Consider the following 21,613-nt stretch of genomic DNA (forward strand, 5'->3'; position numbering starts at 1 on the left):
CAACATCCCTGTCCCTGTGGGGCTTGTTTGCATTCAAGGGTTGTTAAAAATAGTTTCTGACTTCTCTGAATTTATGGAAAAAGTAAATTATGCCTAAATTAGAATGTAATAAAAATCAGGTGAATCAAGTATACATGTGTAATTAGAAAAGATAGACTCGTTTTTGATAGGCTGATGGACCAAGATGCAACAATGAGACTTGTAGGTTGGAAAGATAGCAACCATTTTTTCCATTTCCCTGTTAGTGCCAAAAATTTGATTCCTGAAACATACTAATATTTTTCTAATAGCGGCAGCTAAATATCTCATGATAGGTATAACTTTTTTAAGTTCGCTGAAAGAAAATGATAATGGAAGTGTAACAGTTCATTTCAGGGTTAGAACTAATTTACATTTTCATTCAGAAATCTTTGTACATCAAATGGTAGGAGTCAGCCTTTTTATTACTCTCTCTTTAATGAGTGTGATTTTTTTTTCAACACCTGTCTCGTTAGGTGGGAAGAGCGCAGTACTCACAGCTCTCATCGTCGGCCTTGGAGGAAAAGCTGTCGCTACTAATAGAGGCTCTTCTTTGAAAGGTTTTGTGAAAGATGGACAGAAGTAAGTGTTTGCGTTCTACATGGATTTTTCAATTCTTTAGTAAGAAGCAGCTTACTGTAGATTTGCAGTTCGTGTAAACATGGTAGGAAATGGATTGACTTCCCAGAACCAGAGCAGAACAGCCCTCTTTTTCCATTCCTTTCTCTTGGTCCCTGTTGCCTGCATGGCCTCTGTTGTCCGTTACTCTCTCCAGACAGAAAGCTTGTGTAAGGTATTTCCACGTGCCTGCCCACTTATACTCTTGTTTCTGTTACCTTTTTGGAAGAAAGAACTAACAGTGATAAATCTGCATTATTTCTGTTTAAAGGAATATTTATAAATAATGGACTTGCCTGGCTCTTGACCCAAACTTCACTAAGTCTGTATTGGTATGATACAGGCAAAAGAGAGTCCATGACCAGCCAAGGGTCCCTGCAAAATTTCTGCCTCCAGTCCCTAAGAATTCCAAAAAAGTATTCTGCTCTCTGTCTTTGATTTTACGTCCTTTACTCAGGTGGTTTGCCAATGAGTTCGATTTGAGGACCACATCCACGCATCTATTTGTGGTCCATCTTGACCCTTGGAGAATGGTCATGTAACTACTCTTATTGGCTCTCTGCTTACATTTCTTTCTTTCTTTCTTTTTTTTTTTTTTTTGTTAAGATTTTATTTCTTTATTTGAATGAGAGAGCACAAGGGTGGGGGGAGCAGAGGGATAAACCCAACTCCAAGTGAGCACGGAGCGCGGTGTGGGGCTCAATCCCACAGACCTGAAATTATGACCCGAGCTGAAATCAAGAGACGCTTAACCGACTGAGCCACCCAGGTGACCCATTTGTAATTCTTTTTGATGTAACTTGCCTTCATGTAACTTTTTCTTAATTCCCTAGTTTGCATTGTCTTAGACTTAGGTCCTTTTGCCCATTAAGACCACTCTTCAGGCTGATCTCCTTTTCTTAATACAACTTCAAGTAACTCTGAAGGGATCCTTGCGTCTCCAAAAAACTGGAAGCCCAAAACTCTGTTATACTAGCTCTCAGAGTGAGGCTGCTTGCATCTCTCATTTCTCTCTTGCATGCCCCATGCTTAGAACCTCTGGAACTTTGAGAATTAAGTGATCTTTTTTCGTATAATAGACTTTCCTTCTGCTCAGTGTCATATCCATTTCACTTCTTCAGTTTTCTTACTAAAATACTTCATACTAAATAAACAGGGATGGGATGTAAACCAGGACTGCAGTTTTCTCATGTATCTCTCCGAAAACCCTAAGCCAGAGTTCCAAGTGGACACAGGAGAAGGGGTGAAGATACACAGAAAATAATTTCCCATGCTGTATGGCCTTGGAAACAAACTACTTGGTAACAATTCTCCAGCATATTTTCTGTCTCTCCTTATCTTATTTGGGTCCCAGCCTAGCAAGGTCTTCTCCTCTCCGTAGTCCCCAACCAAATGATATCTGATGTCAAATATAAGTTATTTCAACATTTTTAATGGTTCCGGCTCTGTTTCAATTCATTATACTTAAATATACATTTCTTAGTTGTCCAAACAATCACATGGTCTGCCTAGCCAGATAACACATTGCTCTTTCAAATAGGAACTCTGAGGGGGAAAAAAAATTTTTTTTCTGTACCACTGAATGTTTTATGTCTCAGTTAAATTTTTGTTTGTTTGTTTTTTTGTTTTTAGCCACTTGGGAAATATCTGGACCAAAGCAGAAACTTCTTTCTGAGACTTGTCCTCAGAATATCACTTAAAAAAGGAAAAGTCCAGCTTACATGAATCACCAACTTTCAAGGATATAGCTGCCTGTAGATAGGAATATTAATGTATTTTAAACAGTTAATAACAGTTAAAAGCTTTTCCTGAGCTCAATCTCCTTTTTACTGACCTTGTCTGAAAAAGTAGCTTTAAAACAGCTTTTTCAAACCCATTACTATTCTTCTAGTCGTCCCTTCTTCATTTAAAATGTTTCATATCTGAATTTCATGGTGCACCTTGTTGGCTCAGTCAGTTGAGGGTCTGACTCTTGATTTCGGCTCAGGGGTTGTGGGATGATCTCAGGGTTGTGGGATCCATCCAGCCCCGTAATGGGCTCCATGCTCACTGGGGATTCTGCTTCTCCCCCCCCCCCCCGCCTGCTTTAAACCTCACTTATGAGCGTGCATGCTCTCTCTCCCACAAATAAGTCATTTTAAAATAAATGATTAAAATATTCAGTATCTGTGAATTTCTTCTTATTTTATAGTCTCTGGTTCTGTCATCACTTTTTTACAGAATCAGCTCATGGAGCTTTTCAGTTCTAGTCTTAGTCGATTCTGTATCTAAAATCGTGGCTGTCCCACTTTGCCTGAAGAAGGTCTGTTGGTTTGGCTCAGGTTCAAGATAGTCCTTGGGACTCTGCTCCCTACTACTCCCCACCCACCCCTGCCAAACATTACACTCCCCATTGATAGCACCTGGGCTCTCAGTTGTTGGGGGTTTCAGCTCTTGTAGCAATGCTTGTCCAGTGAGGTTCAGAGAACTGTGCCCTGAGGTACTTTACCTGGGAGTCGGCCCTCTGTCAGCCGCCAACCCTTTACAGTGGTGCTGGGGCCTAATGCAGCTCCTCCATGGAAACCTCTCAGTGATCCAAGGTCTCATGCCCCTTGTTATTCAGGTTCTTCTTGAACAAGTTTAGCTCACGGCTCCCTCCCCTCGCCTTCCGAATACTAGCCCTGGGGGCTTTGGGATCTTTGCAGCAGTCCCATTTCTGACATCGGTTGTGCCGTTGGGAGTGGGTTATGGAGGGACAAAAACTCATACTCGCCTACTCTGCATTTCTGATTGATTCAGTCAAGGCTGCAGAACTTCCTGCAGATGAGCTAGCTACTCGGGGACAGAGCAGATGCGTCGTAGTTTTACATGGCTTGTTCCTTGTTCCTTGTTCCCGTTGGTCTGCTGGTGCCAGATACCTCTGTGCAGATCAATTTTTTTCCCGAGTTGAGAAAGAAGCCACGTTCTTTCTGTGGCACTACTGGTTTGTGTTGTCATTCTGAAAGAACTCCCTTCGATAGTCTCTTCACTTAAGGGTCTCCCATATTTATAGACATTTTGCTCCATGGCTTTTAACCGCAGTTCAGGATGAGCTACATCAGGATGGTGAGGGGACAGCAGTTAGTGCCCAGTAAAGTTGTCCATGTCTCTTCCTTGTACAGGTGTTCTGAGCAGTTATTATGTAACTTTTCTCCTCAGCCATAGTATTTTTTGAAAAACTTGCCTTTTTTTATCCAAATTCTGTCACAGCAGGATACCAGTGCCTCCAAAGTTCTAACAATACTAAAGGTATGTAAATACAAGGAGTAGCTAGGAATGAAAAGAATAAAGTAGATGTTTGCTGTCCATCAGGAGAGGTGTTTAATGATTCAGAGAGGAAATATACATAGTCACTTTATTTTTATTTAATTTTCTATTTAAGTTTAGTTTAATTAACATATAGTTTCTTAGTTTCAAAGGTAGAATTTAGTGATTCATCAGTTGCATATAATACTTAGTGCTCATTGCATTAATTGCCCTCCTTAAGTCCATCAGCCAGTTAACCCCATCCTCTCACCCGCCTCCCCTCCAGCAACCCTCAGTTTGTCTCTGTTGTTAAGAGTCTGTTATGGTGGGATCGGGAGGGAAACAAACCATAAGTGACTCTTAACCTCACAAAACAAACTGAGGATTGCTGGGGGGAGAGGTGTTGGGAGAAGCCCCCACATGGGGCTCCCTGCTCATTAGGTAGTCTCTTGTCCCTCCCCTTCTCTCTGCTCCTTCCCCACTAGTGCTCTCTCTTATTCTCTCAAATAAATAAATAGAATATTTTAAAAAGTGGTTTTTATGTGAATGTGGTATTTCTGTTATAGATAAGGTAGTCAATGTTTTTGTGCCTTATTCTCAACTTCACTTTTTTGTTAGGTGTGGTATCTTCAACGTTGTTCTGTATAGCCTGTCAGCCATCAATCGCTGTGTAAAGCTACTTCCCAAATGAATTGGGAGGTTTTGAAAATTATAGTAACCTAGTATTGAAATTGCACTGTGCCTTCATGTGACTTAGCTTAACCTTCTTGCTTCAGCTCAGCAGATATCTCAATAACATTACGGAACAGAGGAGATGATGCCTATAGAGCAAATGTGTACGGCAACTCTATAGTCGTGCAGCAGCACATCAGCATGGATGGAAGTCGGTCTTATAAACTAAAAAGTGAAACAGGTTTGTTATGAGTGTCTTTTCGTTTCATATAAAATGCAAGTAAATATTCAGCTAGACAGAGCAAAGTGATTGCTCAGGTATTCATTGGAAGGGAATTCCCTCCCAAACTCTTGAAACCTCTCTCTCGTCATGTGATCGGTCGGCTGCATGTATGACATACACGGGATGCTGTACGGACACGCACCCACAGGTGTTTGACCCCAGGACGTAGGGCAGGACCACGGTTATCAGAGCCTGGGTCCCCTTGAAACGGGCTGCGCTGCTTTGTTCTCACCCGCGGGCCTCCTTCCACCCCCGTAGTTTTTATCACACATGGAAAGGGGGCTTAGCCAAGGGTGGAAAAGGACAGGAAGGAAGAAGAAGCGAAGCCGTAGATGAGAAGGAAAAGCAAGTGTTTCGCTGCAGGGAGAAGAGGAGCACCGTCCCTGCGTCTGCTGCTTTCGCTGCTTCCGCTGCCGTGTGCCTGGCTCGGGACGCAGGCAGCCTGTGGCTCTCTCCCATGTGTGCCTGTTCTTAAGGACATAACAGAGTAGTTAATATTTGTATTTCAAATGAGTGCTTATTTTTTTCTCTGTATTTTTACCCTAGAAACAGTCTGGTCATTTTATGTATTTCTCTTAACCAGGTACCGTGGTTTCTACTAGAAAAGAAGAGCTGATCGCGATTCTTGATCATTTTAACATACAGGTAATTGCTAAATTTTCGTTTAAGAGTAACTGGTCACTTTCTCATATGATTTCATTTGTAGTGTTGAAAGAATTAAAATGGGCTCCTGTGAGTAAACTGACTGTAGGACAAACATGTACAACTATTGTTAGCAACGTTGCTTAAAATTTACTAATTCAGCAGGAATTTTCAGTGCCTAGTAGAACACCTGTGATTTGAAAGAGGAGTCAAGAACATCTAGTCTATACTGGTACAGGCTAAAGTAGATGTTAATAAAGGCTATAACGTTTCTTTGCTTTCTGCGATCTTAGTCAGAATAGCATCATAGTTTTCTAAATGCAGTGCTAAATTTTTGTAGAAAAAAAATTTATTCTAGAAACATAAAGCCTTCTTTATGTATAGTTTTGGAGTTCCTGATCATACCTAAGGAGATCAGGCTCCAGTCCTTTCTGCTAAGATACTTCGAATAATTAGAAGTAGAGCATGTAGTCTTATTAGTGCTGGAATTGTCTTTGGAGGTCATCTAATTCACCTTTATTTTCTAGGTGATAATAGAACTAGAAAAAGTAAATTTACCCCTACAGTGGTCTAGGCATGGTTGCTGGTAGAGCCTGGCTGGGGATCTGTGCATCCTGTTCCATTCTAATATACCACCCTGCCTTAGTTACTCCAGGATGAAGAACAGCAAGACTAGTCACCAAGGACAAAGAATAATTACGAATTAGGTCTTTTTTCTAGGTCTTTTTTCCAGTTTCGTTTAGAACAAAGCTATCCAGAAGATCTTTCTCTGATGGTAGAAATATTCTGTATGATGCTGCTCAATGGGCCAGCCACTAATATATTGCTCTTGAGCACCTGAAATGTAGGACTAAGAAATCAAGTGTTCGATTTGATTTAATTAAGTGTAAAAAAAACTACATGTGAGTAGTAGCTTGTATATCAGGCAACAGAAGGTTAGAAAAATAATTATTAAAATCTAGAGAAAAGCAGATGTGTCAAATAAATTTGAGATTAGAATGCAGGACAATTTTTAAGCAGAATCAAGAAAACCAAAAGTGTATGGAATCGGATGTTTGGGAGCATCTTGAAGGGCATCCAGTAGAGTTCTCACTGTCCATATTTACCCCCCTGTCCCTCCAGCAAGTGCTTATTAAGTGGATTGCAGTGGAGACATCACTTGTGCCTGAGACTTCTGAGTCCTTCTGCACACAGCTCCATCAGGAGGTTTTTATTATGGAAAAGTTGAAAAAAGCCTGTTTCTCTAAGCTCCCACTTCCTTGGGGAATATAAAAATATGTTTATTTCTTTTGGAATATTTGAAGATTGTTATCATAACTTCTTTAGTCCTTTTCTGGTATGCTGCATTTAACCAAAGGTTCGGGTTCATTGATCAACATATGGAAGGCCTAGAGCTACACTAACCTGTACAGTAACCACTCGCCACATGTGGGTATTGAGCACTTGAATGTGGGTGGTCCAAACTGACATGCACTATAGTGTGAGATACACACTAGATTTTGAAGACTTAATGCAAAGGAATAATCTCATTTTTATATAGATATATGTTAAAATGATAATATTTTAAATTAGAATTATTTTATCTGTTCTTTTTTTTTAAGATTTTAATTTATTTATTTATTAGAGAGAACACAGAGCTAGAGAGAGAGAGAGAGAGCATGAGCAGGGAGGAAAGGCAGAGGGAGAGGGAGAAGCAGACTCCGTGCTGAGCAGGGAGCCCTGTGCAGGGCTCCATCCTAGGACCCCGAGATCATGACCTAAGCCAAAGACAGATGCTTAACCTACTGCGCCCCCCAGGTATCCCAGTTTTACCCATTTCTTTTTATATTTTTAATGTAGCTACTAGAAAATTTAAAATTGTCTGTGTGATTTGCATTATGTATCTATTGGACAATGATGACCTAGAATAACCCAGAGGGAGGAGGATATTTAATGTCTTTAAGTACCTAATTTTATTTGTCTTCTCTTCCCTTCTTCTTTTTTTTTAAAAGATTTTATCTATTTATTTGACACAGAGAGAGTGATCACAAGTAGGCAGAGAGAATGGGGGAAGCAGGCTCCCCACTGAGCAGAAAGCTCCATCCCAGGACCCTGAGATCATGACCTGAGCTGAAGGCAGAGGCTCAACCCACTGAGCCATCCAGGCGCCCCAATGCCTCCCCTTCTTGTCCTTTCTCTGAAGTTTACCTGTTTGTGCTTGCCTTTTGCTTGCTCTAGTCTTAACAGGTAAAGCTGCAAGATTCTTACATAATCGCTAGACTTAGGAACTAGGAACCCCATTTCAGGAACAATCAGAAAGATGTAGACAAAAGAATATAAATTTTGGTGAAGCTACTAATTCAAAGTTGGTTAAAATCTCTGTTGGTAAAGCTAGTGCATTAGGTCTTTTTTTTAAGAAGTCAGACGGAGTGTGAAATTAAGATACAGAGCAAAAATACTTGGCAGTCTGGTCTACCTATATAATGATAATAATAAAGTAACGTAGAGGGTTCTTTATAACCCTATAAATGTTTTTGTTATTTTAGAAGAGGACACCCAAAATTTTACTTAAAAAGTATTTGTGCTATTGAAGCAAGCACAAAATTTTATTTAAAAGGGACGATTTTTAAACCATTGTTATGCTAACAAAGTACATTTAGCATCTTACAATGGCAGATGGCAAAATGAAGAATTTTAAAATTTTTTTATTTAGGGGCACCTGGGTGGCTCAGTGGTTAAATATCTGCCTTCAGTTGGGTTGTGATTTCAAGGTACTGGGATCAAACCCCATATTGGGCTCCCTGCTCAGTAGGGAGTCTGCTTTTCCCACTCCCTTTGCCTCTCCTGCCCTACCCCCTGCTCATGCTCTCTGTCCCTCAAATATATAAAACCTGAAAAAAAAATTTTTTCATTTTTACTCGTCCTACATATTCTGTAACTTGCAAATGGGATTATTTCTAATACACAAATTACTTTCTTACTAATACTAAAGATACCAATGAGTAATGATCGCGAATCTTTCTGAAACAAGTTTCATATATATATGTTTTAAACTTTCTCCCCTGTGCGTTGGTCCGTTACTGTACTTTACCATTATATAACTATACTTTAGCTTGTTAGTAATAGGTAGTGCAGTTCAAGCAATGGCTTATTTAAAATGATTCCTTCCCCAAAAGGTAGAAATGACTTTAGCATTTCTGTTTATTTTATAATCATGAAGAAATAATAACAAATGGAAAATCTGAAGAACTGCTGTAAGAAAAATAAACACTACTTGGCATCATAATTCTGATCAGAAATTAGTTGGACTTTCTGTATTCAGTTGGAGAAACTGATTTGCCCAGGGCTACATAGGGCCATGAAACACAAAAACCCAAGGCAGCGGAGGGCTTTACTCACTGTTGTCTGATTATTAACCAGTAGCATAGGAGTGAAATTCTATAAAACAGGTAAAAGAAAGCATGTGCCCTCACTGAGTGGCAGAATAATTTTGTATATGGTATTTATTTTAGTATCATGAAGTAATGAAACATTTTCTTCACATTAAGAAGTTCTAATATTTTTTCTTTGTATATTTACCTTAATACTCTAACCTTAGCCTTCTTGATGACACCGTTGGTGAATTGTATGCTGTATTTCAGTTCATTTATTTTTAAGGTGTTAAAATGAAATATTCAGGGGCACCTGGGTGGCTCAGTGGGTTAAGCCACTGCCTTCGGCTCAGGTCATGATCTCAGGGTCCTGGGATCGAGTCCCGCATCGGGCTCTCTGCTCAGCAGGAGGCCTGCTTCCCTTCCCTTCGCTCTGCCTGCCTCTCTGCCTAGTGTGATCTCTCTCTGTCAAATAAATAAATAAAATCTTAAAAAAAAAAAAAAAAGAAATACTCAAAAATAACCTCTCTTGTTTGTTTCAGGTGGATAATCCAGTTTCTGTTTTAACACAAGAGATGAGCAAGCAGTTCTTGCAGTCTAAAAACGAGGGAGACAAATACAAAGTAAGGAGCACCAAAGGAGATAGGAATTTATCAAAAAGAATACATTTATAGATAAACCATATATACCGAACGTAACTCTTGCTCACATAATAAATATTGAGTTGGGTTTTTTAAAGCCACCTATTTACAGTAATACTGTAGAACTAATTTAGGGAAGGTCTAAATATGATGGAAGTATAATTTTCTTGGTAAATTGTTGTTTTCACTTTCTGGCTTTTAATTCTGAGAGAGACTGGATTATTCTTTTTTAAAAGTTATTGTTATTTTTTTTTATTGTGTTATGTTAGTCACCATACAGTACATCGTTAGTTTTTGATGTAGTGTTCTGTGATTCATTGTCTGCGTATAACACCCACGGCTCCATGCAATCTGTGCCCTCCTTAATACCCATCATTAGGCTCACCCAACTTTCCTGGAGTCCATAATCTCTCATGATTTGTTTCCCACGCCAATTTCTCCCCCTTCATTTTTCCCTTCCTTCTAATGTCCTCCATGCTATTCCTTATGTTCCACAAATAAGTGAAACCATATGATAACTGATTTTCTCTGACTTATTTCACATGACTTCAGCATTTCTCCAGTCCCATCCGTGTTGATGCAAAAGTTGGGTATTCATCCTTTCTGTTGACTGAGGAATATTCCTTTATGTATATGGACCACATCTTCTTTATCCATTCACCTGTAGAAGGGCATCTTCGCTCTTTCCATATTTTGGCTTTTGTGGACATTACTGCTGTGAACACTGGGGTGTACATGGCCCTTCTTTTCACTACATCTCTATCTTTGGGGTAAATACCCAGTAGTGCAATTGCTGGGTTATAGGGTCTATTTTTAGTTTTTTAAGGAACCTCCTCACTGTTTTCCAAAGTGGCTGCAGCAACTTGCATTCCCACCAATAGTGTAAGAGGCTTCCCCTTTCTTCACAATTTCTCCAACATTTCTTGTTTCTTGCCTTCTCGGTCTTTGCCAGAGAATGGATTATTTTAAAATTAATCTTTAAGGAAATTCAAGGGAATGATTGGCCATACATAATAACCTTTAAACTGTAAATTATTTAGAAAGCTTACAAAATATTTGATTACTACTTTTGCTATAACTTTTGAATGGGTTTCGTTATTTCCTTTTCTAAAAACTCAAGATGTACCAAGATCAAGAGTCGAGATGTTTTCTTTTTATTCATATTTGTTTAAAGAATGAAAGAATCAGTGAAAATGAGTTTTCAAGATGGTATTATTCTTACACCAGAAGTGTTTTCTTAACGTGGGTTTTTAAGAGCTATTGCAAACGAATGTATAGATATGAACAGAGTATATTAAGTAAATTTTGGGTGTGAAAACTTGAGTGTGTTTTTAATGTCTTTTTACATAATTGTTAAAATATTTTTGGAAGACAAACCATAAGGTGACTCTTAATCTCACAAAACAAACTGACGGTTGCTGCGGGGAGAGGGGTTGGGAGAAGGGGGGGGTGGGGTTATGGACATTGGGGAGGGTATGTGCTTTGGTGAGTGCTGTGAAGTGTGTAAACCTGGCGATTCACAGACCTGTACCCCTGGGGATAAAAATATATGTTTATAAAAAATTAAAAATTAAAAAAAAAACAAATATTTTTGGAGACCAACAGATTTTTTTCAGTTCTGTGGAAATTTATAAACTCCTAATTGTGTTTTTCTTATTGATACAGTTTTTTATGAAAGCAACCCAACTTGAACAGATGAAAGAAGATTATTCATATATTATGGAAACAAAAGAAAGAACAAAGGAGCAGATAAATCAAGGAGAAGAGGTTTGAAAATACTTAATGCAAATAGTTTTGAGATCAGTCAAATTCCTGTAGTACTTATAAGTGGTACTATATAATTGCATACCTGTCTGTAGGTGTGTATCTGTATAAAACTGATGACACTTTCATACACTCTATGAAATATAGGACATGTGGTTTTTATGTTCAGGGCATTTATCAGCCTTTATTTTTTGTTTTGGCATAATGGCTATGTACACATTTTCCTCTGTTAGGCCATAAACTAGAGGACAGAGCAGTATTTTACAGCTTAAGCCTTGATATATGACTAGTTGGTATTACAGTAAAGTATCACTAATTCCCACTATACGTAATTTAAAAACTATAATATTTCTTTTGAATGCAAAATAAGCGCATGCCTCAAGTTGATAAAAAGCACAATATGCATTTGTCATTATCTGTGGTAGATAACTCTTTCCTTACACTGGGGAAATGTTAACATTCATGAAGCACTGATGACTTGGTAGCACCTGTCACATCAGTACTCACCAGCTTGGCAGCTGTGTATACTTGCGTGAATCTGAAATTACTCAAGCCAATGTGACTTTCTTAAATTTGGTTTTACATCTGCTATATTTTCTTCTTGTACTTTCATCAGATTCCTAAAGATCCAACCTTCTCTATGCTAATCAAGGACCTCAAAATCATAAGGCTTACATTTCAGCTTTTTATCCTGTACATTGACTCTCACCAATTATTGTGATTCTGTATCTTGTTCTTTAGTTACCTAATCAGTTTTCTAAAATCAGGGGAGCTTTCAGCTAGTTCCTAGCTTGTTCTTTTGACACAGAATTGTGCTAATGATTGACCCAGGTCAGCTTTATTTGGTGCTACAGTGACCCTTTTACTTTAGGTTTTGAGGATTGCATATTTAAAGTTAGGTCTGTGGTTGTATGAAAACTCTTAACAGCAAGGATGGATATATTTATTTTTATTCCTCACATTATCCCTTCAAACCCAGGATAGTGGTAGTGTGCCAGGAGGCACACTATAAACTATAAGCCACAGAATTAGTACAACACAATTTCTTGGTGTATGGTGTTTTTGGCAAGAGGAAATATTTGCATATTTTAAAAATGATAGCATATGTTTTACTTATTATTTTAAAAATAATAAATCAGGACTTTGAAAAAATGTATTTGCTTCAGACAGCTGGGGGTTGAACACCCACTTTCTCTATGGTATACTTTGTTATCAACTACTAAAGGTGTTTTGATTATGAAGTTTAAGAACTATTTCCCTGTATCATGTAGCAGAATTCATTATATATAATATGCCCATAATAAGAGCTTTTTTTCTAATTAATTAATGTCTTATATTCTCAAAATAAGCTCTGGACTTGAATATTTAAATCTGTAGGAAATAGTATGTGAAGGTTAGATAGAAACTAGAAGGTGTTCAGTCAACAAAAACCAAGTTCCAGCACGTGCCCCCTGGCATTGTGCATTGTCCATGGCCATATGACAGCAAATACATATCCGGGTTCTGGGGTCATAAACCTAACTGTTCAGCAGGAAACATATAGTAAATACCAGTATGGTGGGCCCTACTAAAGGACTTGTGATTAGATTTGTACAAAAGCATTTAAGAGGGTATCAGCAGTGGGGGTAGAGACACGGGAGGGGTGTCGTCGCTAAGGATGGTATCCAGGGTGAGAACTGAAGGATGAACCATGCCAGGCAAGGGATGGAGAGAGTAAGGAAGGGTGTGGGTCCTGGGGTAAGAGTGTGGCAGCATCTTGGGCAAGAGAGTATATGGTGCTTTTAGAAAGCTGAAAGAATTCCAGATTGGCCAGCGTGCACAAGGGTGAGAATGAAGAGGCCAAACTATAGAGGACTTTGTAAACCTAAGAGCTGTAGAACACGTGAAATGGATGATTGACTAAATGAATATTTGTAATCTGTGGAAGAGGGTGAATCGCTGTAAGGAAAGAACTAATGTAGAGAGATCAATAAAGAGTTACCATTGTCCATAGATATAATGATGACGTAAGAGCAGTAGCAGGTTAGTGGAGGGGAGTTTTGAAATGATTTGAGCAGATGTGATTGTGGGACAAGGAGGAGTGAAGTTGAGACAGAAGAGATAACAAAGGTGACTGAATGACCTCCAGGTGGATGACCTGAGCTGTAGGCTAAGTTTCTTAAGATAGGAAATCTTGGAAAGAGGAGCATTTTTTCTTTTCTTTCTTTTTTTTCTTTTTAGAAAAATGATGAATTTCATTTTGAACACATTAGTTTTGAGGTGCTTACAGAACATCCAATTGGACATATGAGTGAGGAATTCAGAAGTCTGGCTTCAGTAAAAATTTGAGACTCATTAGTGTATTGTTGGTGTGTAAGCAGCAGGAATGACTTAGCTTGCTGAGAAGGAGAGAAAGTGGGTCCGGGCCTGAGCCATGAGAAACGCTCATGGAAGCCACAGAGGCCAAGAGAAGAGAATTTGAGAAGACAGTGGTCAGTGGCAAGTACCACAAGGTTTGACAGATGCTCCCTGTATTTAGTGACATAATCTGCAGAGAGGCCTGTGACAAGAGAAGTTTCAGTAGTGGTGAAAGCAGAAGCCAGATTTGTGGGGCTGAAAATATGAGATAATGGAAGAGAGATAACTTTCAGAAAACTTAGGGGAGGAGAGGAAGAGGAGGTGCCCAAGTATGGGTAGTAGTGGTTTTGTTTGTAAATGGGAAAGTTAAGTGAGTAAAGACTAAACATGATAACAGAAGGAAGTCAGTGAAGAGGTCCAAGTGGAAACAAAGATGAAAAGATAGGCACGAAAAATGAACTAATTCAGGCCTTCTGAGAAGGCAGAAGCTGGTGGATCCAAAATATGTAGGTAGGAGATGGGGGCTCGCGTCAGGAAGCCACCTCCTCCTGCTTTAGATTTGTAAATGAGGTTGGTGGAAGTTGGAGAGAGTTTCCTCCTATGACCACTAAGTTCTCTGAAGTAGGAGGCAGTGAGAAAGAGTGAGGAATTAGGGTGATGGGGGAGTATGAGGCTTGAAGAGAGTGATAATGGATTGAAATAATTCTGGAGAATTGGGAAAGTGACTGATAGGGACATATTAGATCCACAGTGTGAGGCCCTAGTTGAAGATGGTAAGCACGGATGAAGTGAGGAGGCCATCTACCCAGGTGTACAGAATCTAAACCACCTCAGAAGCTGTTCTAATGTCATTATATTTGACACTTGTTTGATGATTTATACTATTAATTTAATTTTTGGAGAGCATGTGTGTGCATCCAAGCAAGCGGGGAAGGGGCAGAGGGATAGAGACAAAGAGAGAGAATCTCAAGCAGTCTCTACCCAACACAGAGCCCAGGGAGATGGGGCGGCAGCAGCTCAGTCTCATGACCCTGAGATCATGACCTGAGCCAAAAATCAAGAGCTGGAAATTTAACCCACTGAGCCACCCAGGTGCCCCTGATGATTTTATTTATTAAGGAGAGCTTAGATTTAAAAAAAAAATTATAAATTGGGATGTCTGGCTTAATTGATTGGGTGTCCAGCTCAATTTCAGCTCAATCTTGGTCTCAAAGCCCTGAGTTTGGGTCCTATGTTGGGCTTCACACTGGATGTACAGCCTTCTTAAAAAATAAAGTAAATAAGTCAATAATTATAACTTACTTGGCTTTTAGAAATAAATTTCTTATGTGTCTTCCATTATCTTTGGAGTGAGTATTGGGCATACTTTGCCCAGAAGAACACACCAGTCTCTCTGTCGGATAAAGAGTTGAGAGAAATGGAAAACTGAGTTTTGTGATTTGTCTATTCTTAAACGTTTTATTCCTTTGATCTTCGTTTGATGAGTATTTGGACATTTTTATAATGCAGAAATTAAGACAACAATTACACCTAATAAAAGTATACCAAAGAACCAAAGGTACTTTTATTTTTACCTTGAGGAAGTCGTTCCCTTGCATATCGTTTTTAATACTTGTTAAGGGGGTGCATTCAAAAAATATATAATTGTTAAAAAGTCTTGTCTTTTCAATGTTGATAAGAAACAAATCCTTTTTTTTTTTTTTTTTTTTAAGCGACTTATTGAACTAAAACGCCAGTGTTTGGAGAAAGAAGAACGTTTTCAAAGTATTGCGGGTTTAAGTACAATGAAGACTAATTTAGAATACTTGAAACATGAAATGGCTTGGGCAGTGGTAATTTTTTCTCTGTTATTCACTTATGCTTTTAATATGTAGAAAATATTTGGTTACAGTCACTCTTAGATGTGATTTACACTATAATTTCTTTTTAGGTCAATGAAATTGAAAAACAATTGAATGCTATCAGAGATAATATCAAAATTGGGGAAGATCGTGCTGCTAGACTTGACAGGAAGATGGAAGAACAGCAGGTAATTGTTTTTTTAATACAGATTTAGCAGTTTAAATCATATGAGATTACTGATATTAGACCATTTTTTTTATATCAGACCATTTTAAAAGACCTACAAAAAGAGCAGTTTGAACCTATATATTTATCTGCTTGAATTTATTACTTAAATGAAACTAACATAAACTTTTGCTCAAGTACTAAAGTGGCAGCTCTTTTTTATTTATTTATTTTTTTTACATTTAATTTTTTTATCTGGTGGGAGGGCTGTTGGGCAGCATAAGCAAGGGGAGGGCCAGAGGGAGGAGAGGAAGCAAGAATCTCAAGTAAACTCTGAACTGAGTGTCAAGCCTAACACAGTCCATCTCACAGCCCCAAGATCATGAACTGAGCCAAATTCAAGAGTCAGATGCCCAACCAACTGAGCCACCCAGGCTCCCCAGCAACTCTTTTTTAAAAGGAGTATTGTGTTTGGACATGATTAGCCGGTTGAGCCCGGTGATAAAACACCCTAAACTCATGCATCTGGAAAACAGTATTTTCTTATCAACCAGCGATGCTACAATATGAAGCTTTTACTCTTGTGTTCATTGGGCGTATCAACATATAAAGTCTTGAGGTGCTAGGATAATAGTCCATTAGAAAGCTAAGTATCATGAAGTTAACATTTCAAAACTAAGCACAGTGCCCAGAGATTGCTACCAGAAATTTGAGGGAACTAAAGTTTGAGGGCCCAGAACCATCAGAGGATTTCATGTAGGTGCAGCATGTGTGGGACAAGTTGTTAGGTTTGTTAAGGTTAATTTCAACATGAGATTTAAGATACCAGGGGGAACTATGCTATTTATGTTATGATTCAAGAGTCTTCCACTTGGGATAGAGGTAGAAGTTGGTTGGATGGTAAATAAAAGCAGTGATACTCTGTTAGGACTGTCCACAGGAACCTTTTATCATATAGCCGATGCACTCTTCATACTTGCCTTTTCATTCTTTGTTTAACAGCTTTATTGAAGTATAATTCGTACACTGTGTAATTCACCAGGTTAAAATTTGCACTTGAGTGGTCTTTTAGTATTTCACAAGGGTATGTAGCCCTCAGTGCAGAATTCCTTGCCTTTTGTCATGCTAGAAGTAGAACTCGTAGGCTTTTCATTTTTATAGAAGCTCTACTTAGTTAAGTGTGGCTGACTTAACCTGTTAGTATTTTGTTCTACTTAAGTGTTTTGGCCCCCAAGCTTAGTTTATAATATAGAATGTAATCTTGCCCACATTACTTTTTTATAGTAAGCAGATATATTTCCTTCCCTTTAAGTGTTATTCATCCATCAAAAGTAAGAAATAAATATGTAAAAATAACAGAAATAGACTGAATTTCTTATTCCCTCTTCAGGTAGCAAATGGAAGTTCAGCCCCACTCATCTTTTCTCACCTCAGATTTTCATTTTTCTGAGAATATTCTGGAATTTTTTTCCCACCAAATTCTCCTTATCCTCATTTCTTAATTGTCATAGAGGAAGATCTTAAGTTATTTTTCTCTTTAGATAATCTCCAACCTAAAAATGGAATCTGGGGCGCCTGGCTGGCTCAGTCAGTAGAGCATATGACTCTTGATTATGGAGTTGTTAAGTTTGAGCCCCACGTTGGGTGTAAAGATTACTTCAAAATAAAATATGTCTTTAAAAAAAGTAAAAAATAAAAAAGTAATTAAATCCAGTCTGAATTAAATGTAATAAATGTTCATGGTTTTTCAAATGGGAAAAGGAGGATCTTGAGGCTGGGTGATACTTGAGTTCTGCAGGCCTTTGGCCCACTTAAGCATTTGGGCACTCTGTAGTAAATGGTAAGTTTCTGGAGGGTAAGAACTGTCTTGTTTTATATTTTATCTTCCTACCATGTCTTACATAAAACCTTTCATGTAGTCTTAGGCGTGGTAATTGAGTACAGAATGACTGTTAAGTGGAAGGGATATGAAGAAATAGTGTCTGCTACACTATCTGACTCATTAAAAAGTTTGCTAATCCCTGATCCAGACAGTTCTCATATCTGTTTCTTCTAATCCATTCCTATTGTCAGTGTCCCGTTTTGGTTTCTGATTCATTTTGCTCTGGAATGTTACCTCTTTACTGACACTGTTTCTTTTCATTTTCCCTCCACCCTGCATGTGCTTCCAAAGTGACTTGATGTACAGATTTGGTCATGTCTTGTCTCCCTGTGGTCTGGAGGGTTAAGTTGTAAGCTGATTGTTAGGAAATTCTGGGCCCTTCCATGCTTTGGCTCAGTTCCCACCACTACCTTCTCAGATTAAGCTCAAATATTTTCATTGCTGAAAGTTGTATTAGTGCCTTTCTGCATGCTTTCCCATCTGCCTCTAACACCTTTCCCCAACCTTTCTGCTGGTACATATGCATTAATCTTTCAAGTCTCAGCTCTAATGCTACTTCTGCCTTGAAGGCATTCTTGACTTTTTCTGGCAGACCTCTGGGTTCTTTCCCTGGGCTTCCACAATTATAGACATAGCCAACTTAAGCATTATTATATCCAAACTATGATCAATTTAAGCAGTCTGTTCTTCTGTGAAATTTTGTCTGTCTCTGTTTGGTTGTGTTACCTGCAAACCGTTGTTACTCTTTGTATCTCCAAAAGATAGCACATTTGTTGGATAACTAAATGTAGAATTAAAAATTGTATTTTAGTATTTCATGTAATTAAGTTTGCTTACCTGATATCTTGAGATTATTTAGAGTAAAACTAAGTTTAAAAATTTTTTTCTGTTTATTGAAGAAAAGTAAAAAACACTCCAACGATATTATTTTCTTAAAGGTTAGACTTAATGAAGCAGAAAAAAAATACAAAGATATTCAAGATAAACTGGAAAAGATTAGTCAAGAGACAAATGCAAGAGCACCAGAATGTATGGCGTTGAAAACAGATGTTACTGCTAAGAAAAGGGTCTATAATGAAGCTGAGGTGAGAGAAACTTTCCAACCTGGAATGTTAAATGCTGCATATCAAACACAAATACTGTTCATTTACTTTTAAAAGTAGAGTTATTGCAACTGGATAGAAATCTGTGCTGCTTTCAGACTTTAAAGAATAATGGTTTCATATGGCCATTTATGTACTTTGTTTTAAAAATATATTTTTGCATATATTTAGCCACCAATATGAAGATTTGGCAAAAGTGGATTTGAATAGGATTAGTATATTTTTTTATCTTCCCAAACTGTGTCTAATGTTTTTTCAGGTTTTATATAATCGTTCCCTAAACGAGTATAGAGCATTAATGAAAGATGATGAGCAGCTTTGCAAAAGAATCGAAGAACTAAAGAAAAGGTAAGATGGTTACTTTGCCGTGTTCACAATTGCCTCATTTTGTAATATAGCCAAGTTGCAAAGTGGAGTATTATATTTTTCATATTATTTCTAAAGGAATTTTATCACATAGCTTTGTATTTTTTAAATGTTAAGTTTTTCACTTAACATTTTCCATTTTGGATTATTTATTGTTAGTACCGATCAATCTTTGGAACCTGAACGATTGGAAAGGCAAAAAAAAATTTCTTGGTTAAAAGAGAGAGTAAAGGCCTTGCAGGATCAAGAAAGCTCAATCAATCAAGAGATCGAACAGTTTCAGCAAGCCATAGAAAAGGACAAAGAAGAACGGATCAGAATTAAGTAAGTTTCAATACCCTATAATGATTTTTTTCAATGACTTGAAAATCAGATGGTTTGGTCTTTATAGAAAGAGAGAAAACATGTTTTATTATGGTTGTTGTTTCTTGTATTGAATAAGATATCTTTTAAAAATCACTTTTCCGGGCGCCTGGGTGGCTCAGTGGGTTAAAGCCTCTGCCTTCGGCTCAGGTCATGATCCCAGAGTCCTGGGATCGAGCCCCGCATAGGGCTGTCTCCTCCTTGGGGAGCCTGCTTCCTCCTCTCTCTCTGCCTTCTTCTCTCTCTGCCTGCCTCTCTGACTACTTGTGATCTCTGTCTGTCAAATAAATAAATAAAATCTTAAAAAAAAAAATCAATTTTCCCAGACTTTTATAACACTTGTAGAGCTGGGCCATTTCTGGAATTTCTAATCCTCATTCCCATGGCATCATTTCTTTTTTTGTGCTAAGTTTTATGGACTTGAGACTATTTTTCTCTAGTAACACCATCATTTTCAAATAAAGAAATCTGACTTTAGTCTTTAGGGTAGCTGAGTCATTCACTGATATGCAGGTGTTGGGGGGAGAGGCTGGATATTTCTGTATAACTATATCTCATATCTCTTCTGTTTTTCACTTTTATTTTTTAGGGGAGAAGAATTAGATGTCAAGCATACACTGAGCTATAATCAGAGGCAACTGAAAGAATTAAAAGATAGTAAAACTGATCGACTGAAAAGATTTGGCCCTCATGTTCCAGCCCTTCTTGAAGCAATAGATGATGCCTATAGACGTGGGCTTTTTACGTGTAAACCCGTGGGCCCTTTAGGTATTTGTCACCATTTGGTCAGGGTATAAGAAACATTAAAAATAAGGTTTTATTTTCAGAAAGGGTCTATTGAATCTAGTTTTAAAACTTATCAAAAAGGAACATAAGTGTATGTGGATTTTAATTGTATATATTTTAGGATACAGGGATTAAAATCACTTTAAACTTTATAATTTCCCTTTTGCATTTTTAAAGCATAAGAACTTAGAAAAAGGAAAAAAAAGCAAGAGAACTTAGGAAAAGGAAAAAAAAAACTATTGAGTTGAATAATCTGATCTAACTTTTTTCCCTGAATGAATGAATAAACGAATGAACTAATTTGAAAATAATTGATTAGTCTGAAAATCCAGAATCAGAAGGCCCCTCACTACCTGAATTTTATGTAACCTTTATTAAATGACTTATTTTCTTATTTTCTGTTTAGGTTGGAAAACATTATTTCTAAGTCCTTTCTCAAGTATAAATCCTGGGTTTATTGAGTTATCCCTATTATACATGAGATTAAATAATATATGTATCTGTTGAATTCTCCTGAGGAGTTATCTCTAATTGTGTAATATCGTTAAGTGAAAATGATGCTGTCAACATAAAAATGCTTTGTTGTTAAAGTATTGTCTTACTGTGTTAGTACAGCATTTCACACAGTATTAAGTATTACGGTAAAATCTGTTCATATAAATGATATGTACCTCTATACCAGGATCTGTTTCAGTGGATGAGGCATTTCCTCATCCATTCCTGAAATACCAATTCCTGGTATTCTCCTCATCTAAAAATACCAGTGTTAATCAGTTTTACAGAAAATAATGAAGAGTCTGTAAACCTTTTGGTTTACTTTCCAAAGTGCCATTCGGAGGCTCGAGTAGTATACACTTAAACCGAAAAACCTCTGTTGGTTTACACTGGAGTTACTAGGGCAGTTCTTTTCACAGGATTTGATGGGTTTTCGCCCCAGTGTATCCAGTGGATATGTGGGGATTTCCCATATAGTTAACATAAGATCTGTAATGTCATTTAAGCTTCTTTATGTGAAAATATTTTGAAGTCACTTATAAACGGTTACAAGAAGATAGTTACATTAATATTTCAAAATAAGTATTTATGGGCCTTTTAATAGTTTTCTCTTGCCTTTAGGAGCTTGCATTCATCTTCGTGACCCCGAACTTGCTTTGGCTATCGAATCTTGCTTGAAAGGACTCCTGCAGGCCTACTGTTGCCATAACCATGCCGATGAAAGAGTTCTTCAGGCCCTGATGGAAAGGTTTTATTCACGGGGGACCTCACGACCACAGATAATAGTTTCTGAGTTTCGGAATGAGATGTATGATGTAAGACACAGGTGAGGCATTGGTAGCTAAATGCCATTTCTGGTTTGGTTAATCATGTCCAAAATCAGAAAGAATTAAGACATATTTACGTCAACTAAATCTGTAGTACTAATTGATGAAATTTCATCAAGCCACTTCTTTAAGTTCAGTCTAGGCAATGGAGACACATAGATAAATAAGACATGCTCCCTGCCCTTGAACTCCTTA

At 37.8% G+C, this 21,613-nt stretch overlaps 1 protein-coding gene across 2 annotated transcripts in view; it reads left to right on the plus strand.

The window, feature by feature from the left end:
• SMC6 (structural maintenance of chromosomes 6) overlaps window positions 1-21,613 on the plus strand; it is a 71,735-nt gene that overhangs the window by 11,666 nt on the left and 38,456 nt on the right. For both annotated transcript variants that reach the window (XM_044262043.1, XM_044262044.1), the window contains 12 exons: window positions 495-600; window positions 4,677-4,813; window positions 5,439-5,500; window positions 9,390-9,470; window positions 11,154-11,255; window positions 15,302-15,421; window positions 15,520-15,618; window positions 18,417-18,563; window positions 18,841-18,929; window positions 19,107-19,271; window positions 19,900-20,078; window positions 21,213-21,417. In XM_044262043.1, the coding sequence (XP_044117978.1) occupies window positions 495-600; window positions 4,677-4,813; window positions 5,439-5,500; window positions 9,390-9,470; window positions 11,154-11,255; window positions 15,302-15,421; window positions 15,520-15,618; window positions 18,417-18,563; window positions 18,841-18,929; window positions 19,107-19,271; window positions 19,900-20,078; window positions 21,213-21,417 (1,492 nt within the window). The remainder of the gene's footprint in view (window positions 1-494; window positions 601-4,676; window positions 4,814-5,438; window positions 5,501-9,389; window positions 9,471-11,153; window positions 11,256-15,301; window positions 15,422-15,519; window positions 15,619-18,416; window positions 18,564-18,840; window positions 18,930-19,106; window positions 19,272-19,899; window positions 20,079-21,212; window positions 21,418-21,613) is intronic.

The sequence above is a fragment of the Neovison vison genome, chromosome 8 (genome assembly GCF_020171115.1).
Source record: "Neovison vison isolate M4711 chromosome 8, ASM_NN_V1, whole genome shotgun sequence".
Taxonomy (NCBI): domain Eukaryota; kingdom Metazoa; phylum Chordata; class Mammalia; order Carnivora; family Mustelidae; genus Neogale; species Neogale vison.